Source organism: Triticum aestivum, chromosome 6D, assembly GCF_018294505.1.
Source record: "Triticum aestivum cultivar Chinese Spring chromosome 6D, IWGSC CS RefSeq v2.1, whole genome shotgun sequence".
Taxonomy (NCBI): domain Eukaryota; kingdom Viridiplantae; phylum Streptophyta; class Magnoliopsida; order Poales; family Poaceae; genus Triticum; species Triticum aestivum.
Window position 1 is genome coordinate 104,615,787 of NC_057811.1, and position 13,537 is coordinate 104,629,323.

Consider the following 13,537-nt stretch of genomic DNA (forward strand, 5'->3'; position numbering starts at 1 on the left):
GAGTTTGTTTCCCTATTTTGCGAGGGATGAACCAGTAGAGAAAGGCAACGTTGGACTACAAAGATTATTAGATTATTACACAGTCAATGGCTGACCAGCTTTTCAGGCCCGTGGAAGTGCTATACTCCCTCCGTTCCTATATATGTCCTTTTAAAGATTTCACTACAAACTACATATGGATGTATATAGACACATTTTAGAGTGTAGATTTACCCATTTTGCTCTGTATATAGTCCATAATGGAATCTCTAAAAAGAGAGGGAGTATATATGTGGCCATGCATGCACTTCTATTATACCATACCATCACTCTAATAGCATGACGAAACATGACCAGCAATGAGTACAAGTGGCATGGAGTCTCAAAACTCCAGGAAATGATGGCAAAGAAGGATGAAATTGTTCCAGGAACAGGACAATTATTCAGAATACAATGATCTAGATATATACATAGCTGCTTATATGGCAACCTCATCAGAAAAATGGACATAAAGATCTTCCCATAACCAAGCAGCACATACACTTGTTGGTCAAGACTATCACATATACAACCCATTATTCAACGAACAGGACACAATTATCCAAAATATCATAATTCATAAATAGCTGCTCATATGGCATATCCCAGTCTCAAAATTCCGCGGGCAATGATGGCGCCGAAGTGTAAAATTGTTCCAGGAACAGGACAAAAATTATCCAAATTGTTATGAGTCAAACTACAACTATATAGAGATAAGCGTAGCTGCTCAATATGGCATATTGCAGTCTCAAAACTCTTCAGAAGGATAAAGGGCCCAAAGTTGGTTAGAACCACATCATCTTCTACTCATCCATGCCCTCGAATTCGAATCTACGGCATCTCGTCTTGTTTCCCGCAGTATGCTCGATACTTAAAAGCCTCTGCATTTCGGCAGGAGGATGGTATCCATAGCGCTGCAAATAAAGAGCAATAGCCAGGGTTACTTAATAAACTTTCAACATATACAATGACCACAGTACAGCAAAAAATGCCATTTACTCTGCTCTCAAGACAAGACAGTAAAAATGCAATTTACTCTGCCCTCGAGACAATACAGTAAAAATGCAATTTACTCTGCTCTCAAGAGGACAAACAATATGCGGTTATAAAAAAAAGGCATAATAGTTACAGTATCTCTAACAACAAGTTGTTTTCTGAAGAAAGCACAAGATGAAGAAACTCTTCGTCCAGAGATCCAATCGGTGACAGAACTTCCCAGGAGGAATTCAATGGCTGTCTGTCATTCATCTGTCCAAACAAGTTAGTAACTGAGAGAGAATACGTGGGCATGCAACAAGGCACTGGATGAACGCCTATCGTAGCACCTCAAATATTGAGTTGTTTTCTGAAGATTCAAGACGATAAACTTCATTTCAGAGATAAACTTCGTTTGGATTCTTTGTGTAAGTCTAGTCAAGGGCACATGGAACATTTGAAACATCTGCAAGCAAACAAATGGGAGAAATTCAAAAACCTCAACCACCCTTCTCCCTTTGAAGGAGCGATTTCATGCTGGGATAGCTTCAATCTGTAGCTTCTTCTCATGCATTTCATCAAACACTTGACAAACGCACCAATTGCCTTACCTTTGTCCATATCCACGAGGAATCCCACGAATAGGAAGTAGGCTATGATGATGCTGATCTCGTCGCGTGCTTGGCTTTGTGAAGGTTGGAGGCTCCATCCGTGGAGCGGTGAGCTGCAGCGGCCGAGGAAGATCAGCGATCAGCGCAGGAGGAAAGCGAGAACCCCGGCCGGCATCTCGCCGCCGCCCTTCTTCTGGTCCTCTCCGGGGTTCTTCCAGCCGCGACTCGTGCGCCGGCGCGGTAGCAGAGGTCGGCGGCCACAGGGGTCGCGATGCCGAGGTAAGAATGGCACGCGGCGGCGGGATGCAGGCACAGGCGCGCCACCGCGGGAGACGCCCTGGAGATGTTCGAGGCGTGGGGCCCAGGCCACCGACGAAGAGGAGGAGAGACCGGATACGGTGCGTCGCTGGTGGCTCCGGCGGTTGGACCACGGGCGGCGGCGGCGGCGGCGGCGGCGGTGGTCACGAGTCGAACTCGGATTGCGTGGTTTCTACGCGGCGGGGCATCGGGGTTCGATCTATATCAGCCGGGTTGCGGGGATAGATCGCACTTTTCCTTCTCCTCGATCGATCACGCGACGTTCTTCTGGCGACCTAACAATCCGGGGAGCTTCTCTCGCCGACGGCGAGCAAACAATCCGGCGAGTTTCCTCTTTCTTCTCCGATCATCATTTTTGAATTTCAGCATCGCAATTGTTCAGTTTACTTGTTTCGCTTGTGCAATCACTTGGTCTTTGTGTTCTTTGCTGTGTTCTTTGTTTTGCAGAGATGGCTAGCCATGTCGCTGCGACTCTGCCGCCGCTGTTGCCTACCCCGGCGCGCTGCCTCCTCCTGACGCCTCCTCCGGCGGTGTACACGGCTTGTGTGGAGCTGAACACCAAGAAGCAGCAGCCTGAACGTGCCTCGATGAGCAGAAGCTGGATCAAGGACAAGGCCGACCTTCCTGGGCGTGCTTCCCGGAGCTCCAGCTGGGCCACTGACAAGACGCTCCGTCGTGCCGGAACTTTGAACGGCGGCATCGAGCGCCTCGGCCGCGGGGATACGTCGAGGGAAAACTGGAAGAGGCCGGCCAGCCGCGCGCCATCCGTAGACCGGTGCGAGAAGAAGCCGAGGCCTCCGACTGTGATGGTGGCAGCCTCGGAGGCATCACTCCTCGCCGGCCCGGCGCCGTCGGTCGGCCTGTCGGAGAAGAAGGCAAAGCCTACGACTGAGATGGTGGCAAACTCGGTGGTTGCATCCTTCGCTGGCCCTGCTCTGTCGATCGACCGGTCGGAGAAGAAAGCAAAGCCTGCGACTGAGGCAGACTCGGAGGCGGGGACACTCTTCGTTGGCCCTGTGGCGTCGGTCGACTGGTCGGAGAAGAAGGTGACGCCTCCGACCGTGATGGAGGCATCGTCCTTCGGTGGCCTCGCTCCGTCGATCAACCGGTCCGAGAAGAAGGCGACGTCTCTGACCAAGATGGAGGAGTACTCGGAGGCATCCTTCTTCGCTGGCCCGACATTCATGGTGTCGCCAGACCCGAGCGAGCTGCCCATGCCGACCTTCATCATGTCGCCGGACCCGAGCGAGCTGCCCATGCCAACCTTCCTCTATAAGCACAAGGTGGCTAAAGTGTTAGCTAGACTAGTCGCTTCGATGCTCATTGATCAGCAAGGAGATTGAAGTTGTTTTTAGTGTAGCTAGGTGGAGTAGGCTGATCAGCAAGATTGAAGCTGTTTTCAGTATGTAGCTAGATGGACATGATTAATAAAAAAGAGCTCCACCATTTGTTCTCGAGCTTGGCACTGATCTTATTTGTGATGGCGTGAAATGATGGTGTTGTACATTCTGCAAATAAGGCAAATAGGCGTGAGACAGACACGGCATACTCTGTAAAGTGCAAACAGAGACATTTTCGCAAACACCTTGAGGGCGTGAGCTGACCATGCTCTGGTCGTGGTCGAAGACGGCCAGGCACATTGGGCCGCGTGGTGACTAAGCTTTGACGTGTTGCCATCCTTTGGATGAGCTCCGTCAACTGCTTGATCGCCGTGACCCGTGCGCGTTGGAAGGGCCTGCAGCGGTGTGGTGTGGGAGAGGACAGCTGGTCTTTGCCCAGCAATTGTTCGACGAAACGCCTCGGCTGCATCAGTCGCCACAGGGCGGGCAGCCGCCAGAGCCGCGTTCCCCGACCCCGCTGACCTCCCCGCCGCGTCGGCGTACAACCGGCGGCTCTCCCCGTCGCTGCGGCCCCCGGCTCACCCGCAGGTGCGTCTCACGTCGCCCAGCGGCCAGATCTCCTCAACGCCGCCGACCGCCACTCGCCCTCCTCGCCATCTTCAAGCTCTGACCCGTGGCAGTGCATGAGCCAGCGGCCTGCGGCAGCGGTCGCTATGGCCGGCTGCTGCTGGTGCACTTCAATAGCATGCACACCAGCCTGTTGAATCAACGTCTCTCACTAACACTGCGAACTGGAATTATGCAAGTGGAAGGTGAATTTTCCGCATCTTTTACGCCAACCAAATATGATGCTATCATATACGTATGATTCAGGCCAAGTTGGAATTAGGATATTGATTGTTTGACAATATTGTTTTTTCCCGCTTATTGTAGTCGTAGGTAGAGGAGATACCAAATGTAACATCTGGTTGCACTGAGTTCGTCTGAGTCCGCGTACCAAATTTTGGAAGAGGGTAAGTTCAACCAGGCATTACTACCCAACCTTGCTTGACCTGCTTGAAATCCCACAACTTATGGACACATATGTGACATGCTTTGATAGTCTTGCCTGGGATATTCGTTTTGTATTTCAAGCTGATTGATATTGCGATATGGCATTTCATTCTCATATATGCAAAAATATTAGGTTGCAGTGTTTTTTTTTCAAATCTTAGAGCAAGTGCAGACCTTTTCATTTACAGTAAGTTGCATGAAGTGTATCTTAGAGCAAGTGCAGACCTTTTCATTTTAAAGCTTACAACCTTTATCCCTACAATAGTTTGCAGTTGGAAGACAGTGTTGTGAAGCAAGCTTTTGCCTCTACCTCAGACCAACAAGCCATCTAGAATGGTCATTGTTAAATAAATAGCGGGGTCTCTGTTTGTGTAAATTTGAGATGGTGATGCTTATATTTGTTTCTGGCCTTGGCGCTCAACAATTTTATACAGGACTTATCTGACTAAAAAAAAATGATTCTTCTTTATAACTGCATTCATACATCAAATCAACATACTGCCGCGGTTAGTACTTAATATTTAGGGGGATCGTGTTTGTGCAAAACAGATCTTGCACGCTTGGGTTTATAATTTCATGTCCTTAGAGTATTAAGTGCATAGATAGCTGACATATTTAGTCAATAATACTAGGAACTGATTAACATTGACAATGACAAACCAGTTTAACGCCATTGGCTTTCTATACTAGATTAAGCACCTTCCTATGTTTCTTGCAAAAAAAAAACACCTTCCTATGTAATTCAAGGATGGTCTGATCTCCGATGCACCCTTTTATACCTTCCCTTGCTATACTATTCTACCTTTGCTAGACATTTTTCAACCTGATGTGTTATTCATGCCTAGAATATATGTGCATTCTTTTTACCATGGTACATCTGCTGTCACATGATCTTCTTGATGCATATTCACGATCGAAAATAGATTTTGTGCCTACTTGCTTTCTTATGCACCATGCTGTTAGCTCGTGGGAGAATCAGTAAAAATAATTCTGAGATGAAACAGTATATGATTGTTCTGAAATTAGTGGTTCCACGGTGTCTATATCTAACTTATTTACTTTAGCAGTTCAGGAGGATGCTTTTGGGCGAGACACCCTACTTATGTAGGAAGAAATGAAGTCAGCCTGCACCAGGGCGGTACCTGACAAGTGACAACAACAGGGACACAAAGTTGGTCTGATTGGCAAGGCTTCTGGTTAGCTCTTTACACATGTCAATTTAAACATCTGAAAATCAAGATTTATTTCTGGTTATCACTAAAGAGAAGTATTCTTACTAAATCAGCTTTAGCTAGGAGAGAATGGAAAGAAATGGTCTTTACCTAATCAGCTTTAGGCAGGAGAGGCTACAAAGGAGACGAAAAATGACATTTTTGTGATAAGATATCATCGGAGCGCCTCTTGTGTGCTTTCCCTGTAGATTCTCTTTGCTGGACTGCAGAGTCAAATGTTCTTATTTTCTAAACTCAATATTTACAAATATTAACCATTTGTGAGCGGTAATAACGGTTACATGGTTTAGCCAAAATGTCTAGCTAAGACTTTCTGATCATATAGGACTCCTACTACAAAGAAAACACCGAAGGCAGTCATAAAGATGGTGGCCTCACTACCAATCTGTTTTCTGGGGTCAATGGAAACTGGACTTGCTTCTGCCGAACCACAATTGTTCGCAACCATAGGGCCACGAAGTTTTGGGTTTCCACCAAAGCTAGAATCCGGAAACGTGCTAAACCGGCCCACGTTTGGAATAGTGCCTTCCAGGTCATTATTAGAAATGTTGAATCTGGAGAGGAAGTGCAGATTGTTCAATGCAGCTGGAATCTTACCAGTGAGATGATTACCAGACAAGTCGAGCATCTGCAGGTTCGTGAGGATGCAGATCTGTTCTGGTATCTCTCCAGATAATCTGTTGGAGCTCAAGTTGAGTGAAAAGAGTCCTTGTAACTGACCAATCTCCTCCGGGATCACACCAGTGAAATTATTCATGGCTAGATTAAGCACTTTAGGAAAAGCACTGGGTGTGAGGTACTGCATAAATTTGTTCTTGTTCCAAACAGGCAGCTCAAAGAAGACCTTTGGTGCAGTAGTATTGTCTGATTCTAGCATTGGCATCTCCATTATGGCACTCGGGATTTCCCCTGAGTAGTGGTCGAGGGTGTGGTAGCTGCCATCGTGACAGCATTGACCCAATCTCACCCGACGTATCTCCTGTTTGGCTGCTTGAGTCGAGCTGGCCTGCTGCCATGTCAACGTTTTCAGTGGTGCGTCCGCTTTGTTTCGCTGCCATGGCAGCGTTTTGTGCTGCCATGGCAGCTTTTGTGCTGCCATGGCAGTCGGGTTGCTGACATACACAGAGTTGAGTGTTCCAAAAATGTTGGAGTTTTCATTGTATCAATATTGCTGCAGCTTAGACTGTCCCACATTATTACATACTTTTATATTTCCAGGAAATGGAATAGTTCTTAATTGTACATTATTTTCCCAGAGTTCCAATAATGTTTATGACTCATATCTAGAGGAGAAGCTTATTCACTGGACATGTTGCTAAACCTGAGTAGCAGCCTAATCTGAACAAAGTTGACATAAACAGGTATGTAAAGTGGACTAGTACTAGCCAAAATACCTAAATAGGACTATCTGATCATATAACACCCCTACACCAAAGAAAGCAGTGAAGGCAATCACGAAGGCCACCTTGTAATCAGTTTGTTTTCTTGACAGAATAGTGTCTGCAGGTACTTCTGCTAAACCGCATCCGTGTACGAACATAGAGTCACACAGCTTTGGGTTCCCATTGAAGCTAGACACCTCAAATGTGTTAAACTGGCCTCCAGATGGAATCGAACCTTCTAGGTCATTGTTAGAAACGTTGAATCTGGATAGGAAATGCAGATTGTTCAATGCAGCCGGGATTGTACCTGTAAGATTGTTGCTGGACAAGTCTAGCCACTGGAGGTTTGTGAGACCGCAGATTGATTGGGGGATCTGTCCTACTAAGGCATTGAGACTCAAATTGATGGAAAGGAGGGATTTCAGCTGACCAATTTCCAGCGGGATCTCACCAGTTAACATATTGTTGCTTAGATCTAGCACTTTTGGGAAACCCATTGGTAACCGGTATTGAAGTGACGGAGCCACATAAACTGGTAGTTTGCAGACCCATGGGTCCCAATGGGCTCCATTTTTCTCTGACTTCAGCATTGGCATCTGCATTAAGGCTGTTGGGATTTCCCCCGTCATGCTGTTATTTGATATGTCTAGACACAAGAGGAATTTTAGGCTGCCAATCCAGTCAGGTATCTGTCCTGTTAGTTGATTGTTTTTTAAAAACAATAGCTCCAATTTTTTTAGCTTTGATAGCCAATGAGGTATTTTTCCCAACAATGAGCAGCTTGTTATTGCTAGAACCTGAAGATTCTCAAAACCGGCAATGCTCTCATCATCTGGCATGGTCTCATTCATGAAGTTGAGCCCAATAAGAAGGATGGTGAGATTCTTGGAGCTCCCAAGTATCTGAAGTGTACTTGTGATATTTGTAAGAGTGTTGTTAGCAAGTGATAGGAATGAGAGGTACTTCAGGTTACCTATTGCTTCTGACAGCTGGCCATGGAACTTATTGGAAGATACCCGCAGCGCAATTAGATTGCTGCATGAGTAGATGCTTTCTGGAATTTTGCCACTGAAGCTGTTGTTCATAAGATCTAAATTTTTTAGATTGGGTAGGTTAGAGAAATTGACCTTGGTAAGTTCTCCGCTGAAATTGTTGCTCTTGATGCCAATGGTTATGAGATTTGTGCAGTTTGTCAGACTTGGTGGCAACTGCCCATACATGTTGTTGTTGTTTAAATGGAGTTCCTCCAACTTCTTGAGATGACCTATAGACCCCGGAATCTTGCCACTGATGCTGTTCTCTCCAAGATCAAGAGTACCAAGATTACTGAGTTTGGCAATATGTGAGCCTTGAAGTGTTCCTTGTAAACTGTTCCCGGGGAAGGAGAGGAATTCTAACAAGGTAGCATTGAAGAGTTCATCTGGGAAAGTCCCACTGAGGTTGTTGTGGCCAACCTTGAGCACTCTGAGCATGGAGCAGCTACCAAGTTCAGGGGGAATGCTCCCTCTGAATTGATTGTAACAGAGGTGAAGCACTGCCAAGGATGGCGAGCTGGCACAGAAATGAGTTGGTAGCTGCCCAGTAAAGCTGTTGTTGCTCGCATTGAGTGCAACCAGATTTTTCATCACCTGCCATGTGGAGGATGGAAACTGCCCTGTAAACAAATTGCTTGAGATGTTCAGTACCTTCATCGGCCGGGCATGGGTAGATGACAACTCATGCAGGTCTCCTCCGAGGCGGTTAAAGCTGACGTCTACGATGAGGATGCTCGTGGAGGACACCAGTTCCTGGGGTAGACCACCATACAGCAGATTGTTTGACAGGTTGAGGTGCAGCAATCCAGCGAGGTTCCCAAGAGAAGGAGAGATTTGCCCCTCAAGACTCCTAGAAGCCAGCAAGACATCTGTAACAATCTCATCTGTACTGCAGGTGATCCCTTCCCACTGGCAGCAATCTGTGCCATTCCGCCATGATGCAGTGAGGCCACCGTCTTGCGAGAGCTCGGCAAGGAACTGTCGAAGGGAGTTCTCCTCCTGCTTCGTGCAGGAACTTGAAGGAGAGGCCAAGCAAATCAGCAGCACAAGAGCAAGGCCAAGGGAAGGTATGTGCAATATCTTGTTGTATGGTTTGCTGGGAAACTGAAGTGTCTTCATGGTTTTCTAGTGAAACTAGCATGGGAGCCAGAACTTATGTTGTCCCCTGACTGGATAAAGAATCAATGGAGGTATAATCATCAAAGAGTACGAGGGGAAATAATGAAGCAGATCTTGCTCCCATTTGGCATGTTCTTTGTAGTTTTAGTCGCCACAAAGAAATTTAGGTCAATAAAATTGGATTCTACACAACTGCCCCCAGCTCACCAGGCAGCTTGCTAGTTCGCACTGATGTTTAACTGTTTCACTATTGGTTGCCTGCTATAATCTACTAACAAGTTGCCCAATCTTCCTGAATACCTTACCTTGCAAAAAATTGATTTCTAGATTGGGTAGTCATCCTTGACTTGGTCTTTACTGAATTTTCAGAACACCCCTTAGTTAACTTGACCTGACATCACTTTGCTTACTGGCTCCAGTAAACAAATCTAACCACTTCCCACTGGTAGACCAAAAAGATCACTTCTTGATGCAAGGCACATGCCTTTTGGTGAGCAGGAAAATGTGTGTTTTAAAAAAGATTCATCAAAGGCTGGTTCATGACTTGGCTCTGATGATGCTCGGGACAGAACCATGTATTAATTATATAGTTTAGTACTCCCTCTGTTCTGAATTATAAGATGTTCTAACTTTTTTCTGAATCGGATCGGATGCATATAGACGTGTTTTAGTGTGTTTGTTCACCCATTTCAGTTTGTATGTAGTCCATATTGAAATATCCAAAAACGTCTTATAATTCAGAACAGAGCTGATACTTCAGTTCAACAGTTCTAGCTTTTCGATGATGATGTGCTGATGCTTGTAGTAGGTGTGGATGCATCATATCAGTAGTACTTTTTAGATGCTGCACTCTACTGGATTTCCCCGAAGGAACCGATGATGATGTGCTGATGCTTGTAGTAGGTGTGGATGCATCATATCAGTAGTACTTTTTAGATGCTGCACTCTATTGGATTTCCCTGTAGGAACCATGCTCGGCCTTTGTTGGCTTTATTAATTTAAAGCCGGACGCTGCTTGTGCCTGTTTCTAAAAAAGAAAGAAGAAAAGGGGCCATGCTGCATCATTGATAAGTATACATGTGGTTAATGATTTTCCCCTTCTAATTGAGAAAAAATAAACAAAAAATTGCCGCTACTCTACATAATTAAGGCTTTCAGAAACTACAGAGTTAGCATTGCATTCCTTTGTTCTTTTTTTGGTACCACCGACCTCTCTGTTTTGTGCTGTCTGGTGCAGGATCAGTATCAGTACATGTTATTTATCAGGTACAGTGCCTGAAGTTGTATTTGGGATCAAGCGTGTATTTCAACACGTTGATGGGTTGGGTTGATTTGGCGCATAAGTTCTTCAAGTGTGTCTTTGGTGCAGTCTCCGCAACGTGTCTTCTCGAAATAGGCTTTCGCCCCGCTTTATAGATAAAGCATACGTCCATACAACCAAGTCTCATCCATAGTCATAAAAGGAAACTGCTGGGGCCACAGCACAAACACGCCCAAACGAAAGAAGAAGAAACATAAAAAGGCCGCCAGGGCAAGCTACGAAGCAGACGAACGGTCGGAGAGCCGACGCGCGGAAGACAGCAGAGCGGCCAGGTAGAGCTGAAGCCGGTCACGATCTCTCGGCCTAGCGAGCGGATGCTAGTGCTGCAAGAAGGCAAGAATTTTGAAGAACAAGTCAGAAGCACGCCGCAGGAACACCCGCTCAATCACCATCTTATTGCGAGTAGTCCAAAGAGTCTACATCATAGCCGCGAAGATAAGCCAGAACAGTTGGCGCTTACGGCCAACCTGAGTGGCCCTTACCTGTAGAAACTCTGCAAGGTCATGGGCCTCCCACTCCGGTCCCAGAGCCTCACGAACAAAGCACCAAAGTGCTGTGCTGCTACACACGAGAACAAAATGTGCGTTCCCGTTTCCGGGACGAGGCAAAGGGGCAAAGGCCATTGCCCAGACCATGGCGTTTCAGCACCTCGGTCCCCGAAGGTAACCTTCCACAATGGGGATAACCACTAGAGAACCGGCAGTCGGCATAGCGCCTGATAAGCGGAACTTACGGAGAATTCTCCCGAAGGAGAAAGACTCCAAGAAACAGTGTCAGGATCCTGGGACAGAGGAAGAGGGACTACTTCCCTCAAGTCTGCCCATTCATGCACCTCAGCTGGTCCGAATGAGCGGCAGAACGCAATGTTCCATCCTCATCCAAAGCAGCCGCAGAAACAAGAATAGCCAGGTCGTCACAAATCGCAAAGAGCCTCGGAAACCGCATGCGGAGAGGCTCCCCATCAAGCCAGGGGTCCAACCAAAACTGGGTCCCAGACCCATTACCAACCGAGAACCGCAAACCCAGCCTAATCTCATCCTTGATGGCCTGGACAGATTTCCAAAATTGGGACCCAGCCGAGTGCGAGCAAGCCAAGAGGGGCTGGCCCTGTAGGTACTTGGACTCAATCAGCTGCAGCCACAAACCTCCATCTCCCCGCAAGATCCGCCAAACCCAACGAAGCATGAGCGCCACGTTCATACGGCGAGACGCAGGGATGCCCAACCCACCTTGGTCCTTTGGCAAGCAGATGTCAGCCCATTTCACCATATGATACTTAGGCCGACCATCCCCTGCCTGCCAGAAGAACCTAGCCAACTCCTTGTCAAAGGAACTATGCACACCCTCGGGCAAGATGTACATCCCCATCATATACATGGGGAGGCTGGCAAGGTTAGAGCTAATGAGGACAGTTTTGCTTCCTTTAGATGTGAACCTACCGCACCAGGGCTCCGCACGGGACGCTACTCGTCCCACAAGCGGATCATACCCACTCACCAAAATCCTGGACTCAGCCAGGGGCATCCCCAAGTAAGATATGGGGAATGAAGCCAACCTACAATTGAGGTTATCCGCGATCCCGTGCTGCCCAGCCTCCGAGTAGCCAAGAACCACAACCTCGCTCTTATCAAAGTTAATCTTAAGTCCAGACATTTCCTCAAAGCAGAGCAAAAGGAACTTAAGATTAACAATGTCCGAGTCCGAACCTTCCACCATAATCATGGTGTCATCCTCATGCAGTACACAAAACTGTGACCGAGACCCAACTATCTTGCCCACAGCCACAGGTGATCCCTTGCCAGTTCCCACTCGCAGCAACCTGTGCCATCCTACTCTGCAAAGTTTAGCACGTTCGAACAGAGACATTCTCACAAAGTGCAAACAGAAACGACATACTACGCTAGGAAGTGGCTCAATGTCAAACTGCCACAACTACATCCGAGTACCTGGTGCAAGGATATTCTGTGTGACACACGCATCGATGAGGGAGACCGGGCGAATGTGGGCAATATGGACTTCCGGCAACAACATAACACATGACAGAGAGAGTCTGAATCCCGGCCAGTCCTTGAAGCGAATCAGAGAAGCTCTAATGCTGTTAGAGCTCCTGGTTGAACATACTAGGATTCTGCCTGGTTATGGTTGGAGACAGCCTGACCCAGAATGGATAAAAATAAACACGGATGCAAGCATCTCGCTGACTGAAAACAGAAGTGGAGCGGGTGGTCTAGCAAGAACTCCCTCCGCCTTTGTTGCTGCCTGGAGTAAGCTGCATCATAATGTCACGGATCCGCTTATTGCAGAAGCTCTGGCTCTTCAAGGCGGAGTAATTTTCGGCAAATTTCGGGGTTTTCCGCGAGTGGTGTTTGAAGTAGATTGCTTGGAGTTGGTACAACTCTGGAACTCGCGACAATTTTCGCGCTCTGTTATAGCGCCTATTCTTCTCGAAATTGAAGGGCTAGCCTCAACTTTTCTTAGTTTTGATGTTCAACATGTAATGAGACAAGCCAACAATTCAGCGCACCTATGTGCAAAGCATGCAAGCACACTGGGCGTGACTGATTGCTGGATGAACTCTCCTCCCGGTTTCCTCATGACGAGCCTGCTGGCTGATCGCGCTGGAGCTGGAAATGATTGAATAAAGCTCTATGATTCCCGCAAAAAAAAGTGGAAACAGAGACATTCTCGCAAACACCTTCAGGGCGTACTCGCCTCAGACATGCTCTGGTCGTGGTCGAAGACGGCCAGTCTCCTTGGGCCGCGTGGTGACTAGCTTTGACGAGGAGCTTCGTCAACTACTTGATCGCCTCGGCTGCATATCTGTCTCTCTCCCTCCGGCGGTACTGATCCGGCGCCCTAGCATCTGTCGCCGCAGGGCGGGCAGCCGCCGGAGCCGCGTTCCCCGACCCCGCTGACCTCCCCGTCGGCTCTCCCCGCGCTGCGTCCCCGGGCTCACCCACAGGTGCGTCTCACGTCGCCCAACGGCCAGATCCCCTCGACGCGGCTCGGCGATAGTGGATCCGGCGGCGGTGTGGCCCCTTGGCTGGCGCGGTGCCGGGTGGCAAGGTGGCGGCGGCGGTGCCCTCCCGGCCCAGATCGGGGCCCTTGGGCCCCATCTGGGTCTGGGCGGGCCT

General features: G+C 47.8%; 2 protein-coding genes across 2 annotated transcripts; one reads left to right on the top strand and one right to left on the bottom strand.

Moving 5' to 3' along the window:
- Positions 1-1,315: 1,315 nt before the first annotated feature.
- LOC123143875 (uncharacterized) lies at positions 1,316-3,336 on the top strand. The gene has a single exon (XM_044562873.1). The coding sequence runs from the start codon at positions 2,372-2,374 to the stop codon at positions 3,263-3,265; it is 894 nt and encodes a 297-aa protein (XP_044418808.1). The 5' UTR covers positions 1,316-2,371; the 3' UTR covers positions 3,266-3,336.
- Positions 3,337-5,833: 2,497 nt separating this feature from the next.
- Positions 5,834-9,082, bottom strand: LOC123143877 (receptor-like protein 2). The gene is made up of 2 exons (XM_044562875.1): positions 6,942-9,082; positions 5,834-6,659 (listed from the first exon to the last, which is right to left on the bottom strand). The coding sequence occupies exons 1-2, from the start codon at positions 9,080-9,082 to the stop codon at positions 5,834-5,836; spliced, it is 2,967 nt and encodes a 988-aa protein (XP_044418810.1).
- Positions 9,083-13,537: the final 4,455 nt, after the last annotated feature.

Coding starts and splice junctions, on each gene's coding strand:
- LOC123143875 (XM_044562873.1), top strand. CDS start 2,372: ATGGCTAGCCATGTCGCTGCGACTCTGCCGCCGCTGTTGCCTACCCCG.
- LOC123143877 (XM_044562875.1), bottom strand. CDS start 9,082: ATGAAGACACTTCAGTTTCCCAGCAAACCATACAACAAGATATTGCAC. Junction 6,660..6,941: donor GATCAGATAGTCCTATTTAG/GTATTTTGGCTA, acceptor TGTGTATGTCAG/CAACCCGACTGCCATGGCAG.